Consider the following 23,186-nt stretch of genomic DNA (forward strand, 5'->3'; position numbering starts at 1 on the left):
GGAGGCTCTGTGGCTCCAGAGAGGAGCCTGGGCTGGGGTCAGGCCTATCCAGGGGCCAGGTCAAACCCACGAGCCTGGAACTCCAGTCAGGTCTCCTGTGTAGCGGCAGGGACCTGTGTACTTGAGCCATCACCTGCTGCCTCCCAGGGTACATATTTGCAGGAAGCAGGATCAGAAGCAAAAGAACCAGCACTTGAACTCATCATTCCAATATGGCACATCCCAAGTGACGTCTTAACTGCTGCACCAGACACCTGCCCTGGGACTTACTGTGTTTTGTGGTGAGAAGTCCAGGGTAAGCCACCCAGAACCAGTGTGGCTCTCACTGGTGTCACTGGGGACCCAGGCTCTGCTTGCATTTGTCTATGCCATCTTTAGCATGTAGCTCTTTGTCCTCATTTGTGGTGTTTCATGGTTACAAAATAACTGCCAGGTCCCAGGCATTACATCGCTATTCCATGCAGGAAAAGGGGGAAGGTATAAGCACAAAGAAAAGGGCTTTCTAGGGGCCGGCGCTGTGGCGCAGTGGGTTAATCCGCCTGCAGTGTCAGCATCCCATGTGGGCACGGGTTCTAGTCTCATAGCTCTCTGCTATGGCCTGGGAAAGCTGTAGAAGATGGCCCAAGTATGTGGGCCCCTGCACCCTCATGGGAGACCCAGAAGAAGCTCCTGGCTTCTTCTTTTCTCTCTGTCTCTCCCTCTCACTGTCTGTAACTCTACCTCTCAAATAAATAAATAAAATCTCTAAAAAAGAAAAGAAGGCCGGCGCCATGGCTTAACAGGCTAGTCCTCCGCCTTGTGGCACCAGCACACCGGGTTCTAGTCCCGGTTGCCCCTCTTCCAGGCCAGCTCTCTGCTATGGCCCGGGAAGGCAGTGGAGGATGGCCCAAGTCCTTAGCCCTGCACCCGCATGGGAGACCAGGAGAAGCACCTGGCTCCTGGCTTTGGATCAGAGCGATGCGCCGGCCGCAGCAGCCACTGGAGGGTGAACCAGCAGAAGAGGAAGACCTTTCTCTCTGTCTCTCTCTCTCACTGTCCACTCTGCCTGTCAAAAAAAAAAAAAAAAAAAGCTTTCTAACGGTGGAGGAAACGTAGACTGGGATTCTACCTAAATCTCATTGGTCAGGTTGGTGACATGCTGCTCCTAGTCAAAACAGAAAGCTGGTCTTTCTTTCTTAGATTTAATTTATTTGTTTGAAAGTCAGAGTTACAGAGAGAGGGAGAGACACAGAGACAGAGAGATCTTCCATTTGCTGGTTCACTCCCCAGATGGCCACAACGACCCAGGTTGGGCCAGGCTGATGCCAGGAGCCAGGAGCTTCTTCCAGGTCTCCCATGTGGATGCAGAGGCCCAAGGACTTGGACCACCCTCCGCTGCTTTCCCAGGCACATTAGCAGGGAGCTGGATCCGAGGTGGAGCAGCTGGGAAATGAGCCAGTGCCCATGTGGGCTGCCAGCTTTGCTTTACCTGCAACACCACAATGGCAGCCCAAAGGACGCTGGTATTTCAGCTAAGGCATTCTGGAAGGCAGCAGAAGATGGCTCAAGGGCTTGGGCCCCTGCTGCTCACGTGGGAGACCCAGATGGAGCTCCTGGCTCTTGGCTTCAGCCTGGCCAAGCCCGAGCTGTTACAAACATTTGGGAAATGAACCAGGGGATGGAAGATCTCTTTGTCTCTGTCTCTGTCGCTTTGCCTTTCAAGCAGATGAACTAAAATAAATAAACATTACAAAAATAAAAAGAGAGCTGGCAGAGTTCATGTTCCGGCTTTTTTTGTAGCTGGTGTGAAAGGAGCTGTGGAAGGCAGCCACCCACGTGCAGTTCCTCCAGCCCTGGAACGTCCGGGACCCTGAAGCCCCCTCCCCCTGTTCACCGATGCCTGACCCTCCAGGCAGAGGGCCCTCTCCTGGCCAGCAGCTTGCCATCAGCGAGTGCATGGTGGAAGCAAGCCACTGACCTGGATCCTGCTCCATCCAGCACGAGCCCCAGGGTCCCAGGCAGGTCTGCAACCCCCCTGTGCTCGCATCTCCTCACCCACAGCGTGGGGACCACGTCCTTCCCCACTCACTGGTTCAGAGCCAGGAGCTGGGGCCCCAGTCCTGGTCTCCTGTATGGGTGGCAGAGACCCAACCACTTGAGCCGTCACCGCTCTGCATCAGCAGGGTCTGCATTGGCAGGAAGCTGGAGTCAGGAGCTGGCACCAGGGATGCGTCCCAGGTTCACCCACGTGGGACGCGGGCATCTTAAGGGCTAGGCCCACCACCCTCCCCGATGCCCTATGGGGAGAGGCCCAAGCAGACTGGATTTTGATAGCAGGGGGCATTTCTGAGCCTCAGACTCTGCCTGTGAGGTTGAGGGGCCGGGGTGGCCCTGGGCGTTGTCATCACGTGTGCCCGCCGGCCCACTGTGCCGTGTGGGGGCCGCTGGGGGAAGGCGTGGGCTCACTGAGGCCTCCAGTGTGCCCGGCCCGCACTTCTTCAGGCTCAGCGCTGCTCTTTGATCTATTTCTTATGTGGTGTCCGCTGAAGTTTTGATTGGAACCTGGGACTCCAAAGTCAGAATGAAAAGTTGTGAAAGAAATCAGCGAATGCGTTGTAGACTTAGCACGCGCTGGGCACACCGCTGAAAGTCCCGCACGTACTGATTTACGCAATCTTCCTGCGACACACTGAGGCAGGCAGTATTGCGAGCTCCATCGTAAAGGCAAGGAAATTGGGCAAAGATGTTTGACAATTTGTCCAAGGTCATGTGGCAAGGCGGGATTTGAACCCAGGCAGCCGCTCTTGGTTACTGGTTCATTTTGGGGTTTGTTTGTGTGTGTTTGTTGTTTTCCCGACTTGGCCCAGCCTCTCTGTCTCTTCAGCAACACTCCTCACCCCTCCCCCACCGGCCCCTAATTCCTTACCTGGCCTTGACTCGCACACCTGCAGGGATGAGGCGCTCTCGGCCTCGCGGGGGACCTGTGGCCAGTACGACGGTTTGGAAACTCTGCTCCCCAAGTTTGTGGACTCCTTAAACATATCCTCAAAGCTCAAAATGGTTTCCCGAGCAACAGAGCAGTTTGCTCAGCCCGCGGGGACCCGGGTGGTCTGGGTGACAGATAGAGGAATTTCCAAGGTGCCAACAAGCCTCATGTGGTGTGGTCACAGGCAAGAGACTTCAGGCGGCGGCCCGGTATGCGCCCAGGGCCTCTTGGCCCATTTTTGAGAGCTCTGCAAATGGTGATCGGGCTCAGGGCTTGGGGAGGCTGGGAGGTGCGACCCTGAGGGAGGGCGTCTGAGAGGACCTCTCGCTGTGTCCTGTGGAGGAAGATGGGCAGGCAAGAGATCCCCCTCTCAGGCTCCAGCCCTTTCCACTCACAGAGGAGGAGCCTTCATGATCCAAACCCCTCCCACTCGGCCCCACCTCCCAGCACTGCTGCCCTGGGAATTCAGTTTCTGACGAAACCATGGCTGCGGGCCTGCGTGTCAGGTGGGTGGTGGCACTGATAGTGCTCACACATAGGTTGCATGAAGCTACTTAGTGTTTTGAGACCATCGTCATCATCACCACCACCACCACCACTGCCCACGAAGCCCTTCTCGCTCTGGGATGCAGGAAGGACTTGGTCCACGTCTTGGTCGTTGAACTAATGGACTCCAGAGCTGGATTCTTGGGCCAAACGGTTCTGCTGAGCACACAGAGAGATCGAGTCCCCCAGAAGGGTAGACCCCAGCTGCAGGCTTCCCAGCTAACGTGTGGCAGAAGCAGTGGGCCATGGCGCACAGTGAGAGGGGACTGGCCAGTCCCCTTGACCCTCTTGGAAATGGGAGGTCAGAGGTCAGAAGCAGGCCCACTGGGAGGGGAGGGGATGGCTCCCTGACTCTCAGGTTTCCAGAGGGCGCACAGTGTAGGCGGGAGGCCCAGGGGATCCACCACCCACAGGTGCCCTCCCTCTCACCAGGAGCAGCTCTGAACAGCTGGGTGTGGGACACAGCTCCAGGGGGTGCAGGGTGGGTTGGTCCCCAGGCACAGGCTCCCTGGAACGCATCTTGTTCAGGAGGCTTGGGGACACGTGGGACAGGCCAGCTGAGGACAGCCGAGGGGCTCAGCGGAGGAGGCAAGGATCCAGGAGGAACCTGGGCTGGAATCCTCACGCCTCCGCCACTGCCGCAGGAGTGGCCACTCGGCCTCAGTTTCCTCATCTAGATGAGAAGATGGCGTTAGAATGAGGCGACGAGGGCCGCTGAGCAGCGAGGAAAGTTGCCAGCCCAGAATCTGCCTTCAGCAGATTCAGGAAATCTGACATCCAAATCCCCATTGCCTCTAACCCTCCCCCAATCAGAATGGGCAGCACCTTGAACTGCTTTCTCCAGAGGCTGAACTGGGCCACCCCGACTCCCCAGAGCTTCAGGCCCGGAGCTGTCAACTCGCCAATCTGCCTGACTGCTGTAGGCGGGGGAGAGGTCAGCTGGGCCACCTCCCAGCAAGGCTGTCCCGGCTGGTGGAGGCAGCTGCCCCCTCCGCGGGAGGAGAGCGCCCTGGGAGAGGAAAATTCCGCACCCCTGGAGGTGTTTGCTCAGGGCCGCAGAGGGATGAATATTTCCTTTCATAATGTTGCTAATCATTCTCCCTCCAGGCAGGAGCACAGGTCCTCCCCACTCCTGGCAGCTGTGCTGCCCTGTGGGCTCTTAATCAATGTTACATGGTAATTAATAATAGATCCTCCTGCTCCGGCTCCATCACTGGCAGTGCCCGGCTCCCTCCACCAGGCTGGTGCCTTCCCGGCCACAGGAATCCATCCAACACCTGCCACTGGAGCAGAGGACGTTGCTTTCGACAGCTCCGGGGCCCGCAGGATCCGGTGCTGGGCCAGGTTCCCGTGGCATCCTCAGTCTGACTCCTGGATGGCGGGCTGTGCCCCGGGAGGGAGGCAGTGGAGCTGGGGACGTCTGTCCACCCGGGAACCAGCATGAACGAGGGGTTCCCACGTGCCAGTATCCATCAGTGTTGCTCAGTAGATCTGCAGTGGGACCAGAGAACCACCAGCTTCCAAGTCCCCAGGTGATGCCGATGCTGCTGAGGCACGCGCCCCACTCTGGGCAAAGGGACTCGATGCCAGGCACAGGGAGCACGGTCACGAACAAGGCAGGCGCGGAGCCTGCCTTCCTGGGGCATCATGTGATGGGCAGTCTCTATCATCAGACACATTGGCTTGGGCCAATCCTAGCTTGGCTGATTCTGAGCAGTCAGTGCCCTTGACTTCTTCAAGCCTCAGGCTTCACACCTGTCTAATGGGGACAATTGTGTTCCCTGCCCCAGGATGGTTGGTGTGAAGATCAAAGGAGGAAAGGAATGTAAAAATATGAGCTCAGAAATGTCAGCTGCAAACATAATCTACCAATAATAATTATGTTGTTGTTGGATCATTATCCATGGTGTAATTAGGTCCCAAGTAAGATGAGACTCATTTATTTTTCCACTCATTCATTTGGACATAGGTCTTGGGCACAAGTCTGCATGGATTTCTACATCGTTTGCACCAAAAGAAATGGATCTTACAACTCCGTTTTCTACAAACTTTCTGAGGTATCCAGGGATGAACCCAAAGTTCAACTCTACTCCCATGCAGCTCTTACCTGTCAACAAGCAAATGCGCAATAAAGTAGGGAGGTGCTGCGAAGAGAAACCAGGGAGGGCAGGAATGGGTGCTGGGCTTGGGAGCGATGGGCGGGTGCCACTCTTTTAGGCAGAGCTGTCAGTCTAGGACCTACTGATGAAGGCACTCAGGCAGAGAGCTGACTGTGGAGTTAGAGCGGGCCAGCAGGTGTCTGTGGGCAAGGGGTCCAGGCAGGGGCCAGGTGGAGAGCAGGGTCTGCCTGAGACCGGCACGCACCCACCTGGAGGCCAGGTGGAGAGCAGGGTCTGCCTGGGACCAGCATGTACCCCACCCAGAGGCCAGGTGGAGACCAGGGTCTGCATGGGATTGGCACGTACCCCGCCCCCCCGGAGGCCTCATGGCCTTGCACCCTGGCAGCCTGCATCTCTTCTCTTGACTGAGGACCGACCCTGCACCTTGCACCCCAGGGCTGTGTAGCCTGGTCACAAGGCTCCATGGCTTTGGGGTTGACTGCTCCCACCATGACCTCAAACAGCTCTCTAAGCTCCACTCGACTCATTCAAAATATATGGGGACGATAATCTTACTGCTGTGGTGGTGAGGGTGAGCAGAGCTCCCGGATGTGAAAATGTTCTCTGAGCAGGACCCTTAGTAGGCACCAGTGAACAGTGCTCACCATCATGCCCTCCAATCTTGCCGCCCATCCCCTCTCAGTGAGACCCAGGTTCTGGGTAGAGGCTCAGGCCCAGAATTCTCTCTGAGCCAGTGAGTGTGTCTCATCTGCATAGATTTGCATAAGGCCTGGAATGGTGTGTACCTCTTTTTGCCTTTAGTTCCTGTGTGCACTGACGTCACCATTTAAAAATAGGGTGTTGATCTTCCCCTTTCCCACCACTCCCTTTGCCTCTTGAAAGGATTTCAAGCTATTAATCAACTATGCAGGGTTGGGAAGCTGTTTGTGTTTTGGCCTGGTGCAGAAGGGGTCACCCCCTTGAGGTAGCACCTCATTACCTGCTTCCCTGGAGGGCAGACAATAGCAATGATCTCACACAGTGGAGGGTCCTGGAAGCTTTAAAAAGAAAAGTCGATTTTATTCGTTCTGCTTATAAAAGTAGAACATATAGCCAGAATGGAAAAATATAGAACAGCAGGAAAAATTCCCAACAAAGTACCCATAATAACCCTCACCAGGCAAAATCACTGTTAACATATTAGTGTGTTTTTTTCTCTGGTTTATTTTTTCTCCATGCAATTTTTATATAATTGAGATCATACCATATATATAAAATGTTACAGCTGACTTTTCTTTCCTATACCGTTACATTGACATCATTTTTCATGCCCATGTAATATTCCACACAGGAGACAGTTTTTCCTCCTTCCTCGCTTATAGAACATTCACACTCATCCAATGTTTCTGGCTGTTATGTACGTGGCTGGGATGAAAGTGTTTATATTCCGGATTTTTTTTCTCCTCTTATGCTGGCTTTTTCCTCAGGATGGATGTGAGATGCCTGGGATGGGAGAGGGGATGTATTTAAGGTTCTCAGCAGGTTTTGCTGAACCGCAGCCAGTGTCTGTGTTCAGGAAGGCAGCTCTGGGTGCCCTGCCTGGGAGTAGATGAGACTCCCTGCTCAGAGCGCTCCTCCATGGCTCCGGTGCCCCCCCCCCCCCCCCCACACACACAGGGAACATGCAGCCCTTTGCTGGCGTGGAGGCAGATGCTCCAGCGATCAGCTTCCACAAGCAGCCCTGGTGCAGAACACGGCTAAGAACCGGTCTGGGGTTCAGGGAAACTTGCACTATGCTTGCATCAGGAATGCCTTTGGGTGAAACTGGCATGCATTTCTAGTTGTTTACAGTCAGGTGCCAAGAGTCAGTAGCCCAGGCTATGTGCAGCTGCCCCATGATACACTGTAGCCCTAGGCTCTGCCTTTCTCTTCTGCCATCGCTGGGAGGGGAGCGCTTGCTTTCGAGGTTCTTGTCTCATGGTCCCAAGATGGTTGTTGCACCTCCAGGAATCGAATCCTCATTCCAGGTTTAAAGGTAAGAGGCAAAGAGAAACGTGCCCTGCCCTCCAAGTCTATTCTTTACATCAGGAAGGCAGAATATTTCCTGAAAGCTTCACCCAGAAGAGTTTGGCTTGCCTCTCATCAGACAGAACCAAGTCACAAGGCTATTCCTGAACCAGCTGTTGGTGAAGAGCAGCAATGTTTTCATGATCTTTGGACCAACCAGGACTCCCCCAGGGTCCAGGTAGGGGCCTCACCTCCTTGAGATCAGTGGCTCACAAGTGCCTGGGGATAAAACAAGGTTTCTCGGCCGTCGCTGTGGCTTAACAGGCTAATCCTCCGCCTTGCGGCACCGGCACACCGGGTTCTAGTCCCGGCCAGGGTGCCAGATTCTATCCCAGTTTCCCCTCTTCCAGGCCAGCTCTCTGCTGTGGCCCGGGAAGGCAGTGGAGGATGGCCCAAGTCCTTGGGCCCTGCACCCACATGGGAGACCAGGATAAGCAACTGGCTCCTGGCTTCGGATCAGCGCGGTGCGCCGGCCGCAGAGGCCATTGGAGGGTGAACCAACGGCAAAAAGGAAGACCTTTCTCTCTGTCTCTCTCTCTCTCACTGTCCACTCTGCCTGTCAAAAAAAAAAAAAAAAAAAAAGGTTTCTCAGGGAGGAATGGGGTGGGGCAGGTGCAACACTGGTTACTAGAGAGCAGGCATGGCCATTGGCACTGGGGAGCTGAATGACTTCCTCCCAGGGGCCAGCTCTCAATGGCAAGTGTCCATTCCCCTTGCCCAGTGGCTGGCTCCAGGATGAGTCCATGGTCCAAGCAGGGCCAGGACATCGGTCCATCACGAGATGAAGAGAAGATTTTTCCTCCTCTGTGCCGTGGGGTGTGTGAGTATGATGCCCAGAATGCTGCAGCCACTTTGTTCCCACGAGGGAAACCAGAGTTAAGATGGTACTTGGGATGCCTGCATCCCGTATTGGAGTGCTTGGCTTTGAATTCGGCTCCGCTCCGGATTCCAGCTTCCTGCTAATGCACGCCCTGGGAGGCAGCAGGTGACAGCTCGATATTTGGGTCTCTGTCATCCACAGGGGAGAGTTGCAGGCTCCTGGCTTCAGCCCTGAACCCAGCCCTGGCGGTTGTGGGGGCACTTGAGGGAGTAAAGCAGTGGTGGAAGACCTCAGTCTGTCTCTCTGCCTTTCAGACTGGGGGTGAAGCCCACAAACACACAGAGCAAGGGGGAGAGATTTAAGGAAGCCCCAAGAACTGGAGCCTGAGCCTCGTGACTCCCAGGCTTCTAGGGTGCAAAAGCCCCAGGTTGCATAAGCCAGGCTGACTGAGGTTTCTCCCGTAGCAAAAGAGCAGTAACTGGTAGACATGCAAACAGAAGCTTTGACACAAAGACTTGGGTGGTGAAACATTTGAAGAACTGCTTTAAGCCGAGTTCGACCAATGTTTCTGGGGGCAGATGGGGCTTGATGCAGCCCCTTCTTTGAATAGGTCACGTGATGCTTCCGGAGAGGAAATCTCATGAGAATTTTCAGAACCCTTTTCCTGGGGGACATGGGACATCGGCGCGTCTGCATCGGGGAATGTGGACGCGCCTCGGCCCACGGCCCACATAGTTTAGAGCTCAAGACGAGAGCAGACCCTACTGTTCCTGTGGACAGAGTTAAGGGCAAGAGCTAGGAGCCAGCCAAGGCTCTGTTTCCCCAGACGTCTCCCCGCTGGTCTCTGGGATCCCTCCTGGTGGAGGCCCGGGCCTGCCAGGCCAGACACCATGGCCAAGTTGTGAACAAAGGCCGGAGCCTGAGCGGGATGTGTGCTCCCAGGTTCACCCTCCCTGATTCTCTTGTGGGCTCTTTCCCGGCGGGGCTGTCACTACTGAACCCACTGGAGATTTCCCTCATTTAGGTGCCTGACCCTCCCCTAGGTGAGGGGCGCCCTGGGGGACAGGGACCTTGCAGTCGGGATCCCTGCTGTGGCCTCAGGGTGGAGACGCTTGTGTGGCTCAGCACCTGTTTGTTAAATGGCTGCAGGCAGCGTGTGCTGGGCCCTGGGCACCAAAACCTGAACAGAACCTAGGAAGCCTGCACGGCAGGAGTGGAGTCTCGTTCTCTCTGTTCAGTCTGGAGAGTCTCTATGGAGCCATCAGCAAGCGACGTCCCGTCTTGCGTCTAGTCCGCCGGTAACCCAGAGGATTCTCCCTCTCTGACGCGTCTTCTTCCAGCCTGGCTCCAGCATTTCCAGTCAGTCTCTCCGCTCGCTCGCTCACTCGCACACGCTCTCTCTCTTCCTTTTTTAGAGTTTAATTTCATTTTGTGATGGACACACGGTATTTCCTATTTGTACGTGTTCATGGGGTACGATGTGCTGCTTTGATCCATGTATACATCAGGTGATGACGGAATCAGAGTAATTAGTATCACTTTCAACTTTCATCATTGCTTCCGGTTGATGAATCCATAGAGATTATGTCTTCGTTAGCTGTGTTCACCCCACTGGGCTGAACTCAGAACTCCCTCCCCCTGACCGCAGTGCTGCACCCATTGGCCAGTTCTCTTCTCTCTTCCTAGAACCTGTTTCCATGTGTTGCCACGAGGCCCTTAATGGGTTTATCGGAGCTACAGTCCCCATTTGGTAGCCCGTGCCCATTTGTTGACCCTGGGTGTTGGCACTGGGGTGACGGCTTTCGTCTCTTCAATGAGTTGATTCAGACGACACGCATCGTGGCTCAGGGACCAACCCAAGGTCCTCTGGCCCAGAATGTGGTCACGGGGCCTCCAACCCCAGGCTGACTCCGGAGCTCCTGTCCTCACCCACGCTGTTCGGCTGGCTGCCTCCAGGCGGGGACCTGGGCTCAGCCCCAAAGTAGCCACAACAGAGGATCCAGGTGGCCTGTCCCCATGGCACCTCACTACGGCCAGGTCTCCAAAGAGTGGAGCCAACTCCGGTTCAAGGCCTTCTGCTCGGCCTCCCAGACCCCCGCCATCTGGCCCCATCCACCTTTCCCTGCAACCCTGGGGCTCGCAGCAGGGCGCCAAGCTGGTCCCTTCCTCTGCCAGCACCATTCTCTATCTTTTTCTCACTCTCATCACTCCACCCCAAACCCCGCCCTCCTGTCTCCCATTCACCAATTCACTCATATAATGTACATTTAAGCAGCTTGAAGTCAGGGCGCTCCACTTACCAGCTGGGTGGTTCAAGTCAGCAGTCTGCCTCTCTGTACCTCAGTTCCTCATCTGTGAAGTGGGCGTAGTGGGAGGGCCTGTCTCAGGAAGCTGACGTGAGCGAGGATTTAGTAAGCTAGACCACATCTCGGTGTAGAGCCGGGCCTGGCTCTCAGCCGGCCCTCAGGAAGTGCTCGCTGTCATTAAGAGAGACTGCAGGGACGTGGGGACGCAGAGGTGGCTCAGACCCGACTCTCTTCTCTGGGATCCTTGGGGCCCGAGGACTGCCGGCATGTGAGCCCAGTCCTTGGGGTCAGCGCTAGAGATGGCGCAGGTCTGGGCAGCCCCGAGGAGGGGCCCTCCCTTTGCTGCCTCTCTGGCCGCTTGGCCCATCAGAGGCACTGAGTCACTGGGCTGTGAAAAGGCCAGCTGGCCGGGCCCAGGCAGGAGGAGCCCCTCCTGCCAGCCTTTCCCCCACCCCCACCCCAGCCAGCCACGCTCACTCTCAGAGGCCAGAGAGGAGACCATGGCCACAGCAGAACCATGGACAGGGCGTGCATGTGGCTGAGGCATGTCCATGGGAACACGTGTCCTCGGGCAGTCACGCACACACACGCAAAGCCCCCATACAATGATGGCTGCACGGTGCCCTTAGCGAGTGGCCATTCTAAGTGCTTCCCACGTCTGTGTTCAGTTGTTGGAGTCTCACAACCCCCAGCCGCAGGCCTGGTCAGTCCCCGGGTTTTACTGCCAGGGACGGTGAGGCCGCGAGGGGTTAAAGCATTTGCTCCAGATCACACCTGGGACGTCGCCCAGAGGGCAGCCCAGGACGTCATGTTCCCCAGGCAGAGCTCTCAGGCACTGCGTGGACCATGATGCATGTGTGCAAGGATGCACACCCACCTGCACACACGTGCACACAGATCCGTCCCAGGGATACACACTCTCTCCCATCCCCTGACAGGCGGGGCTAAGTAGACCCCCAAATTCCTGGCCCACAGACATCTAACCCAAGACTCCAAGGATGAGGAGGGACCTGCCTCCCCCACCCAGCTCTATGGAGCAGAGGAGACAGCAGGTGCCAAGGCCCTGGGGCTGGAATTAGTGGGTTAGGGGAACAGCAAGGAGGTCATCAGGCTGGGGGTGGGGGCAGGTGCAGGGGCAGAGAGAAGGGGGTGTGGCATGTGGGGAGGGGCAGAGTGCCAGGGAAGACTCCAGGGGAGGGACCAGATGCAGTGGGGGAGTTTGATGAATTGTTTTCTTGTAAGATAAAACACAAAATTCACCGTTCTAACAGCCCAGTGGCATCCGGTACACTAACACAGCTGCACCGTCGTCCCCACGGTCCATCTCCAGAACTTCCTTTCATCTTTCAGAACTGAAACGCTACCCATTAAACACTGGTACCTTCCCCTCCCACCCCAGCCCCCGGCCATCACCGCCGGCTTCCCGTTGCCATGGCTGTGACTACTCACAACACCTGCCGTCAGTGCAGCCACATGGGACTCAGCTTCTGTAACGGGCTTATTTCACTCACCCACAGTGTCCCCTGGGCCGGAACACCACTGCTGTGTAAGGCGGAATGCTATTCTGTCATAGGTACATAAGGGTTCTTCAAAAAGTTCACGGAAAATATGTGTTGTGAAAGGACTGTGTGTGGGTTTCAGAAATCTCTTGCAGCAAAATCAACTTCTCTTTTCCTTCCATTTTGGCATGACCTTTTGGAAGTACTCGCATATACCACGTTTCGCTTCACTCTTTGACCTCTTGTGGATGCTACAGCTGCTAGGAGCGTCAGGGTACAAATATTTCTTTGAGAATCTGCTTTTCGCTTTGGAGGGTGGGAGCTGGATGCGGAGTTGCTGGCTCACATGTGAGCCACAGCTTTAGTGTCGGACAGAGTCCTGGGAGCCTAGCAAGGCGGCCGTGGCACTGTCGCCCACCTGAGCACCCACCCTGCCATCACCTGTCTCTTTCCTGACTCATCCTTTAAGCTCTTTATTTATTTATTTGAAAGGCAAACAGACAGGGAGATCGCCCATGTGCTGGTCCACTCTCCAAAGGCCCACAACGGTCAGGGCTGGGCCAGGTTGAAGCCAGGAGCTGGAAACTCAGTCCCGGTCTCTCACATGCGTGGCAGGGACTCAGGTACACCTGAGCCACCCCCTGCTGCTCCCCAGGGCCTGCTCCAGCAAGAAGCGGATTTGGGGGCGGAGCCAGAGCTGAAGCCCTGGCACTCCGACAGGAGACGCGGGGGTCCCAGGTGGTGTCTTTCACCAGCGGCACCAAACCCACCCCTGCTTTCCTCCTTTCTTCAGGCTCACTCAGCCCCCGGGGTCAGGCAGCACCAGGCATCCCACCCAGTTTGGACAGACAAGGACCCCGAGGCTGGGGCGGGAGAGTGTCTCTACCATGGCCACTGGCCACAGTGCTGGTGGACCCTCTAGGACGGGCCTGCCTGGGGGCTGGGTTGGGGCTCCACTATGTACCACAAGCCTTCCTCCTGTGCCTGCTCCTGCCAGGCAGGGCTGGGCAGCCAGGGAGGGCTCACAGCCAGAGCAGGCCCTGCCCATCGGTGCCAAGACACTACCGAGCCTGAAACTCCACCCAGGGCATTCCTGGGCCTTGGAAAGCCCAGGGGAGGCAGTGCCCTCATCAAGCGCTGACTGGCCGGGAACCCCATTCTGCTCACCTGCTGACAGGGCACGCTTCCCTGGCTGATCTGCACTGTGGGGTCAGGGCTGTTTCAGGCAGGGTTCAGGGCCTCGAGCCCAGGTGTAGCTGGTGGTGCACCCCCTTTCTGGGCCCCTGGCCCTGGAACACATCCTGAAGAGGGTGAGGGAATTCCAATGCAGCCCCCGGAATCCCGCCGGGGGCCAGGGTCTGTCCCAGGGTGAGAGTGTAGTTGCAGGGCTCTCCCTCCCTGGAGACATCTCTTCCACTCCCTTTTTAAGGTATTCGTTCATTTCTTTGGTTTATTTGAAAGGCAGAGAGAAAGAGGTCTTCCATTTGCCGATCCAGTCTCCATTGGCCCACAGCAGCAGAGGCTGGCCCAGGTTGAAGCAGGGAGCTCAGAACTCCCCCGGGGGCTCACACGTGGGGAGCAAGGTTCGAGCACTTGAGCCATCACCTGCTGTCTTCCAGGGTGCTCATTAGCAGGAAGCTAGAATGAGAAGCAGCACAAAGACTTGAACCCAGGCACCCCATAGGGGGTGTGCACACCCCAAGCAGTGGTGTCTTAACTGCTGCCTCCCCCCTCCATTGTCACTTTTATGACTGATGAAGTTCTGCGGGATAAAAGCATGAGATGCTACCTCCCTGGCCAGGGCGCCCTGCACTGGTGGGGGCCAGGCCTGATCTGTAGCCCTTGCCCTCACTGTGGGATCTCCTTGCTTCTGCAGATGCCCAGGTGGTCTTCCCTGACCAAGTGAGCCCTCCTTCCTCCTCCCCTCCCTCCCCCGCTCCCCTACAGGACGTGACCCCCATCCCCCTGGCTTACTTTACCCGAGCCTCATGAACCTCCTGCTGGCTGGCTTCCCATGCGCCAGGCATGCTCCTGCCTCAGGGCCTTTGCATACACTGCCTTCTCTGCCTGGAACTCTGCTGCCAGATTGCACTCCCACACCTTCAGATTTTTGCTCAAATATTGCTTTCCGGTGAGGGTTTTCTAGACTCCTGTTTCAACCTGCAAGCCACCACCCCCTGGTGCCCCTTGCCCCCAGCCCCCCCCCCCCAGCTTTGATTTTCTCTGTTGCACCTGTCAGCACTCATCACAAACACATACTCATTCATCTCTCTCCGCTCTGGGTTGCAGGTTCTGCGAGGGCAGGGATTTCCGTTGGGTTTGCTTCTGCCTCCCAGGGTCCAGTGCAGTGCAAGGGATCAGTGAAAACGCTCTGAATGCACGAAGTCAAGGGCCAGCCCCCGACTGCCACCACCCTGGCCCTGCCCGTGGTCGTCCCTCCCCTGGAGGCTGCTACAGCCCCTGCCTGTATCCATCCAGTCAGCTTCCTGGATTTTAATATGTAAGCTTATTAAAATGTAATCAGGGCTGGCACTGTGGCATAGCAGGTAAAGCTGCCACCTGCAGTGCCGCATCCCATGTGGACACCGGTTCAAGTCCCAGCTGCTCCTCTTCCGATCCAGCTCCCTGCTAATGGCCTGGGAAAGCAGCAAAAGATGGCCCAAGTGCTTGGGCCCCTGCACCCACATGGAAGACCTGGATAAAGCTCCTGGCTCCTGGCTTCGGCCTGGCCCAGTCCCGGCCATCGCAGCCATTTGAGGGGTGAACCAGCAGATGGAAGATCTCTCTCTATCTCTCCCTCTCTCTCTGTAACTCTTTCAAATAAATAAATGAATCTTTAAAAAGTAAAATAAAAAGGGATTCTGACAAAGTTATGCCCTGATGAAAACCTTCTAGTGTGGAACGAAACCTACAGCTGCACCTGGACCTGCACGGCCCTGCTGACCCGGCCTCCCCGCCACCTTGCAACTCATTGCCTGTCCCTTCCCTATGTACACTGGCCTCTGAGTGCTCCCCAACATCTGACCTCAGGGCCTTTGCACCTTCTGTTCCTGCAGGCTAATGCTCTTCTCCACATCCTTCCCTGGCCATCACACCCTTCTGTCTCAGGCTAATGTCACTTCCTCCGAGAAGCCTCCCCTGACCATCCCAGCTCAAGTCACTCTCTCTTTGTTTTACTATCTCCAGGGCAAGTCTCACCACCGAACCTTGTCCGTTTGTGTGTTCATTGTCTCCCAACTCAACAGTGAGCTTCCTGAGGGTAGGTCCTTGCTGGCTCACGTTTTGCAGCTCAGCCCATAGTAGGTGCTCAATAAACCTTGACAGAGCAAGTGGATGAAGGTGCCTGAGCCTGCTCAGGCGTTTCTCTGTCATTCCTCCCTGTCCTCAGAGTCTGGGAGGGGCCCGGCCATGTGCCCAGGTCACACAGCCGCTGAGCACAGGTCTCTGGCCGTCCCAGTGTCCTCTACCTGTGTCCCTGCGTGTGTGTGTCTCTGAGTACCTGCACATCCCTTAGGACTTGTGTGTGTGTGTCTGTGTGTGCTCACATCTCCCCCCATGGCTGCTGTGTGCAGATCTGTTCCTGTGTGTGTGTGTGTGTGTGTTCTCTGCCCCTCTGTCTCTGAGCGTTCCTGACCATGCACGCCCACAGTCCAGCTCTGCTGGCTCCCTGAGCCCCCACTTGGCAGCCCACCCCACTTCCCTGTGTGTCCCCGACCCCTCCGGGGCTCTACCAGCCCCTTTGTCTCCCAGCTGGGCACCTGAGGAGCTGGAGCCGAGGGGAGGGGAGGCAGGCTGGCTCTATCCCTAGGGCACAGGCCCTAACCCTTGCCCCAACCCCCTCCTTTGGCCCCAAGATTGGCTCCTGACTTAAAATTGCCAATCCCAGATCAAGCTGCTGGGAGCCCGCATTGGACTGGTTCCCATGGCAACGTGGAAGCCAGGCCTGTGCTCATAAAACAGGTCATAAAGCAGAGGGAGGGAGGAGGAGCGGGCTGCGGGCAGCTTCCCTTGCCAGCGCTGCTTCCCTGAGAGACCCCACGATCCCCCGGTGGCGGCCAGGCCCAGGCTGGGCCTCCACCTGCTGCGTGCGCAGCCACAGAGAGCTTTCCTTCCCCGTGCACAGGGTGGTAACGGCCCCACAGCTCTGCGTCCAGGCACGCTGTTGCCCAGGTTCAGGAATGCCCCGGGTGAAAGGCTGCTGCAGGACCCACGTCCCAGGTCAAGCCCTCTGAGCCTCAGTTTCCCCAGCTCTTAGTAAGAGCTAAGAGGAAGGGTGTGGTGAGGCTTGAGAGGGCAGTGAGTTCAAATCCAGCTTCACCTGCAAGCTGTGTGACCTTGGGCAAGTGGTGAAATCTCTGAGCCAGTCTGCTCACCCCTGACTTGGAGACCACAGTGTTGGAGTTGTCAAAACACTCCCTGTGGCGCCGGGCCCGGAGACCAGCTGTGGCAGTCGGCAGTGACGGGAGCTATCGGTGAGACAGGGTGGGGGCTCCACACCACGGGCTCCCCTAAAGGGGTCCATTTCCCCTCGCACGTCACAGTCAGACCCATTTCTCAGATGTGGATGCTGAGGCACAAGAAGCTGACTTGCCCCAAGTCACGAGCAGAGTCCAGGCGCTCTCAGCCAGGCCCCAGCACGGCCTCTCGCCACTCAGGTCTCCTCATGGCCCTCCCCATGGACTCAGTGAACACGCTGGAAGCAGGCCACCCACAGCTGAGCCCCAGGACCTCCGTGGTGTGGGTGTGGGAAGGCAAGCTGTGAGGAACACGGAGACTGCCCCCATTGCTCAGATGGAGAAGTTGAGGCCCAGAGGGCTCTGGCCATCACACAAGAAGACGGTAGCTGCTAAGATTCAAATCCAGATCCCGTTGGCTTGAAGCACTTACACTCCAAGTAAGCCCAGTTGGGCCCACAATCCCAGGGCCTTGGCACAAGAGCAGCAGTGTGGAACAGCGAGTTCAGGGCTACCAGGGCCTGGTGTGTGTCAGGTACTGCCCAATGCCCTGCACACGCACCTCGTGCACACCCTGAAGTGGCCTTGAATGGAAGCAGGCATCAGTGCACAGCACTAGGGTCCCCCCATTCTATCTTATCGTTTTATTTCAGTTTTTATATGATTTATTATTTATCTGAAAGGCAGAGTGAGAGAGAAGGAAAGGCAGAAAAAAAGAGAGAGATCTTCCATTTGCTGGTTCACTCCCCAAATGGCCGCAATGGCTGGGGCTGGACCACGTTGAAGCCAGGAGCCTGGAACTCCATCCAGGGCTCCCATGTGGGCGCAGGGGCCCAAGCACTGGGGCCATCTTCCTCTGCTTCCCCAGGTGCATTAGCAGCAGCTGGATCAGAAGTGCAGTAGTTGGGACTCGAACCGGCGCTCCCATACGAGATGCCTGCACCAAGGCAGTGGCTTAACCGGCTGTGCCTCAGCCCTGGCCCCTAGACCCATTTTAGAGATGAGAAAATTGAGAATGAGAGTGGAGATGAGCACCCACACCTGTTGGTCCCAGAGTGGCACATGGGATCCCCGTCCTAATCTTGGGGTCCACCTGTAAGGTGCCCATGGGGTGGCCACATCCAGGGCCCTGGGACCAAGGGACTGACTGTAGGGGCATGGTCTAAGTTTACACCTACCCTTTCATCCATTCAATGTGTGTGTGTCGCCTGCTCCATGCCTGGCAAGCCCCAGGCGTGGAAATGAACACACAGTGACTGAAGCAGGTAGTACCTGGCCTCGCCCCCCACCCCGTACCCAGGTGTGGAGAGGTGAGAATAAGCAGAGGGGCCATGGAGGTGTGTAGGTGGGGTCAGGGGTAGGGCCAGAGAAGGCTTCCCGGAGGAGGTGACGTGGGAGGCATGTGTCAAGGAGGTGAGGGCTTGAGCTGCATGGAGGACGCCTGGAGAAGTTCCTGGCAGAGGAAGGAGGTGGGGCCAGGGCCCTGAGGTGGGACCCTGTCTGGCAGGCCAGAGACTTGGCCAGTGTGGGCACCGCTGAGACCGGCCTGAGGGGCCAGTGGGAATCAGGCCTGGTGCAGCCCAGGAGGTGAGGTGGGGCTTCAGGGGCTGGGAGCGGGGCTGGAAGCGAGTGCTCCGTGTGCTCCGTGTTTAAGCGGCCGCTGTGTGAGCTGCACCCAGGCAGTCAGGGCAGGAGCAGGGTGTGCGTTACTAGCAGGGCTGTGCAGCGCGTGGGAGAGGAAGGCAGGGGCTGGATCTAGGCTTGGGGGTGGTGAGAACAGGCATCCAGGGTGGCTCCGGGACCGGGCTCGGGCAACACCGGAGGTGGAGACGCTGCAGGGCAGGCGGGGCTGGCAGTGCTGGGGCCTGGCACAGCTCCATTCCCTGAGGGCTCACTTTGTGCGGGTGGAGAGCGGGCATGGCCGCCCACGCCCCCAGGACCCTTCAAGGGTGCGTCCCATTCGTGGATCCCGGTGAGCCGAGGTGGTTCCCGGGGATGGAGCCGCTGTGGGTCCTGGAGCGCCCTAGGAGCATCAGGCGCAGGTGGCTGCAGCTGGGGGGAGGGTGCAGGCAGGGGCTGGGGTGGACAGGCAGGTGCTGCTACAGAGAGGGCCCTCTGGTCAAGGTTGTAGAGGCCCCGGGCCTGTGTTTCCACGGAGACTTTGACATCGCTGTCTCCATGTCTCCAACTGCAGCCGAGACCCCGCCTGATTCCTGGAGCCCTGTGCTCTGCGGGTGTCTGGGGCAGTTTGCTCTCAATCCTAGCGCAGGCAAATCCTGATGTGCTGGCCCCACCCTGGGTCCGCCCTGGGGCTTCCCATGCAGGGCTGGGAGGGGCTGTGCTTTCCCACCCTCCAGAAGGTGGGCAGGGCCCGGCTCAGGCCTCAGGTGAGGTCTTCCAGCAGAAGTGGGCGGCGCCCTTCCCGGAGTGCCACCTGCCAGGCTGCCCACGCCTCCGCCCCCTGCCAGGGGGACTGTGAACTGTCTGTAGGTGAGTGGGTGGGGCCTGGCCAACCTGGGTCCCGGGCAGTGGCGGAGGAGCTGAGACCCTGGAAGCTGGAGACAGACAAGCTCAGTGAGTGAGAAAGAAACGCCTGCGTTTTGAAGCGAGGGCCTGGCAAACTTGATCTTGGCTGGAAAGTGAATATTTGTGGCTTGTTGCATCCACTCAAGTCTACCATGGCAGCAAGAGAGCGGCCATAGGCGGTACTTAACTGAGTGGCGGTGGCTGGGTCCCAGGGGACTTTTATCTCCAGAGAGGAGTGGCAGCTTGCTAAGCTGTTTGGAGCCTTGGCAGCTGGGACTTTCCTTCCTGCACAGGGACAGAGCCGCCATCAGAAGCACACATTCCACGCCACCTCGCTGCCCCAGGCCCCAGAACCTGCCGAGCCCAGGCAAGCCTTGGCCTTGGCTGCACACCTTGTGGTTTTTCCTCCCAGACCCTCTTCACACTCTTCCTCCCCCTGCCTGGCCTGGGAGCTCGGCCTGCAGGGACCACACCACTGACCTCCCTTGTCCTCTAGTTTCACGCTGGCTCTGGCCATGGGAGCCGGGGAGGACATGAAGGGGGTGGGCCACTTACTGCCCAGTGCCCTGCCTGTTGGGTCAGCTCAGGCGGGCTGTGTCCTCCAGCTGAGCGCTCTCTCTCTGTCTCCGGGGGGCAGTAACTTCTCTGTTCCCTCCCCCTTGGGGCTGGTGACAGCTTTGCTTGTCTAACCCCAGGGCTTCTGCCTTATCCTTTGTGGTTTCTTGTACCTTCATAGCGCGTTGCAGGTGATCCCTTTGTTGAACTCAAACCAAACGCACGGCTTAGGGTGCCGTCTGCTCCCACTGGGACCCTGGCTGGCACTGCTTTTGAGTCACTCGCCGGGACTCGGCTTCAGCTCGGGTCACTGCCTTGGCTGAATCATCTCACCTCTCCAGGCCCCAGGCCTTCTCTCCTGTGGAATAGAGCAGAAATAGCCTCGGAAGGGGAGGGAGGGGCTCACAAACCTGCGTGTCTGTCCTCGTCAGAAGGCCTGGCAGTCAGGGTCAGGGTCAGGGTCAGGGTCAGGGCTGGAGACAGGAAGGGAGGCGGGGAGCATTGCAAAGCTGTGAAGGAAGGGGAAGGCCTCGTGGGAGCTGGGGTCCCTGCCCTTGGGGCCCCTCCTCCTCTGCGCCCGGGTGCTGGAGCCCAACAGCAGGGTGCAGCGGCAGGTGGCAGCCCCTTGTGCTGGCAGCTGGAAGCCGCGCTGCTCACAAGTGTCTCCAAGCCTTCTTTTTATAACCATTGCGAGCTGACAGAGGCCCGAGAGTGTCAGTCCCTCCCGCGCCGGGTGGCAGCACACACAGGTGCCCGGGAGTAGAGGAGTAGGAGGCGGGGGCCTGGCTGGGGCAGAGGATGTGTGCGACACGTGAGAGCCCTCAGAGCCGGAACCCAGCCCTTGGCAGTGTCTTGGAGCCCTGTCCCTGCATCAGAGCTCCCGGCTTCCGAGCCTGCCCCCTCCCTGGCCCGCCAGTTCCTTTCCTAGCTGTCTCTGGATGCTGGCCAAGCCCCCTCCTTACCCCTCACCCCCCCACACCAGTTAACTCAGTACACCGAGAACACAGAATATTCAGGAAGTCATCCTGATGGGCTGCAACTGGGGCTGGGGACTCCAGCTCCAGGGCCAGGTCTAGTTATTGTGGCAGCCATGAGCATGTGCCACTGAGAGACTGACAGACAGGACAGCTGCTGCCAGGGGCAGCACTGGACCCCTGCTTCCTGTCATCGCCACGGCGTGGTGGGGAACACCGAGACAGGTGCATGCTGGAGACACACAGGAGCAGGTGACTTTGGCTTCCAGACACACAGCTCACCTTGGGACCGTGCTGCCAGCCAACGCCATCCGTACCCCATGACCTCCCCGCTCTGCTCCTGCCTGCGGTACTAGACCCGCAGCGTCCCTGGCCAAGGTGCTCCCAGCCTTCTCTGGCTCTCTCATAAACCTTGTGCTTGCCTAATCCAACCTTGACCTTTGCTTCTCAGCAGGCCGCCCTCCCAGCCTCCCAGCCTCTATGCTGTCGAGGCAATGCTACGCTCGTGAGAACAGCACCGCCTCATCTTTACAGCGCACGCAGGTGGGCCAGCCCAGAGCTCCTCGAGTCCCTGCTGCCCGCTCCTCAGAGAGGAACTCAGATGAGGAACCTGAGACTCCGAGAAGGAAGGAACTAACTTGAAAAACAGCTGGAAAATGACTGTGCAATCTCCAGAATTTTTTTTCTTAGTATCTCTCTCACCCTGTGCACAACACAAGCCAGAGATTGTAGGCGCTAAGTCCCTTTTCGGTCATGCATGGGTCCCTTCTTCAGAGCCTGCCATCGTCCCAGCATGTAAAAGGCTCTAGATAAATATTTGCTGCGATCGCACAGGGACAAATGAGCAGCAAAAGAGCTGTGAACAATGGCCAGGTGGCTCACCCACCTCATACAAACGCGTACTTAGGCTGCGGAGGGAAGCTTGTGTTTGGAAGTTCTCGGCCCCAGGAAAATAGGAGGGTGTGAATTTCTATATTTATTAAAACGCGTTTAGCTTCTCTTCCTATCTCTTTCACACCCATCGGCTCCTTGCTTGGGGATGCAGAGCTGAGCGACAGAAAGAACGAGTCCAGGCGAGGAGGGCTTCTGGCCCTGCCACCTTTGACTTTCTGGACCTTGGTTTCCTCATCAAAAAAAATGGACATTGGGATGTTGACTGTGTCAGGTGCCTGGCAGACAGAGGACTGGGTGAGCACAAAAGGGGTCCCGTTCTGCCAGTGCCTCTGGGTCCCCCGCAGAGGTTGGGCACGGTCCTGGTGCAAGGCTCAGTGGGCAGTCGTGGTGGCTGCAGTGGCTGGGACATTAGTCCCCAGAGGGGCTCAGGAAGCTGTGCTGGCTGCCTGCTCCCTTCCCCCAGCTGTGCAGAGGCGTCCTGCCAGCCCATCCCAGCCCGCGGGCAAAGGTCAGGCCCCTGGCTGTCCCAGTTTCTGCTGACAGCAGTGGGACCACGCGTGAGTCACTGCATCACCCCCAGGTTTCCGCAGCTGTCCTCGGCTCAGCCAGGCCTGCCTGGATTAGTAACTGGATCACAGTCCCCGCCCCTGAGAGCACCAGGGCCCTGGCCGTCTCTGCTGCAGGACACCGAGGTGGAAGCTGCTCCAGCCTCCTCGGCCCTCACTTCATAGAAGGAGAAACAGGGGCCCGGGGAGGGGAAGGGACTTGTGCAAGGTCACATTGAAGCTGAGTGGCAGAGCAGGGCCTAGAACCGACACGTGCTGCTTCCTGCTCACTCATTCGCACTCTGGGTCCTAGCTCTAAAAAACATCTCAATTCCGTCTACCCTCCCAACTCCCCACCCGTGGCCACGGTCACAGCCAAGGGCCTGTCAGCAGACAGCTCTCCTGCGAGCAGCCACGGCAGCCTCCACCCAGTGCATTCCGTATGCAGCAGCCAACAGGGCTGCTTTAGAAACGGGAATGAGATCGTGTCACCCCCTGCACACTCTCAGAGTTCCCCTTCTCACTCAGAATCCGAATCTGTGGACACGACCAAGAGCCACCGAGCCCCAGACCCTCTGCATCCTTCTTACCGCTCTTCCCCTCACCCGCGTGGCGTGAAGCCAACGTGTGTCTAGAGGACTCCCTGTCCGTCCCACCCCGGAGCACCTGCTGTTCCCTCTGCCTGCACACTTGTCCCCCAGGGCTGGTTCCTTCCACTCCTCCTGTGTCAGTGCAGACACCGCCCACTCCCCCGCCACCACCTCTTGGAGCCTGGCCGCCGCCCAGCCGCTCTCTGCCCCATGCCTGCTCCTCCCAGCACACACACTCCTCACCAGAATCCTGGCCTCAGTGCATTTGCTTACAGTCGTAGCACCCCCAAGATGGCTACTTCTTGGAGGCAGTGGCCTTAGCCTCCGCTGTGGCCCCAGGGCCTTA

The 23,186-nt window shown here is 57.7% G+C and overlaps 1 protein-coding gene across 1 annotated transcript in view; it reads left to right on the forward strand.

Moving 5' to 3' along the window:
• LOC133768153 (uncharacterized) overlaps positions 1-23,186 on the forward strand; it is a 94,869-nt gene that overhangs the window by 15,605 nt on the left and 56,078 nt on the right. Inside the window, exons 6-7 of the mRNA XM_062202528.1 lie at positions 2,931-3,174; positions 3,363-3,471. Of these exons, the coding sequence (XP_062058512.1) occupies positions 2,931-3,174; positions 3,363-3,471 (353 nt within the window). The remainder of the gene's footprint in view (positions 1-2,930; positions 3,175-3,362; positions 3,472-23,186) is intronic.

Source organism: Lepus europaeus, chromosome 10, assembly GCF_033115175.1.
Source record: "Lepus europaeus isolate LE1 chromosome 10, mLepTim1.pri, whole genome shotgun sequence".
NCBI lineage: Eukaryota > Metazoa > Chordata > Mammalia > Lagomorpha > Leporidae > Lepus > Lepus europaeus.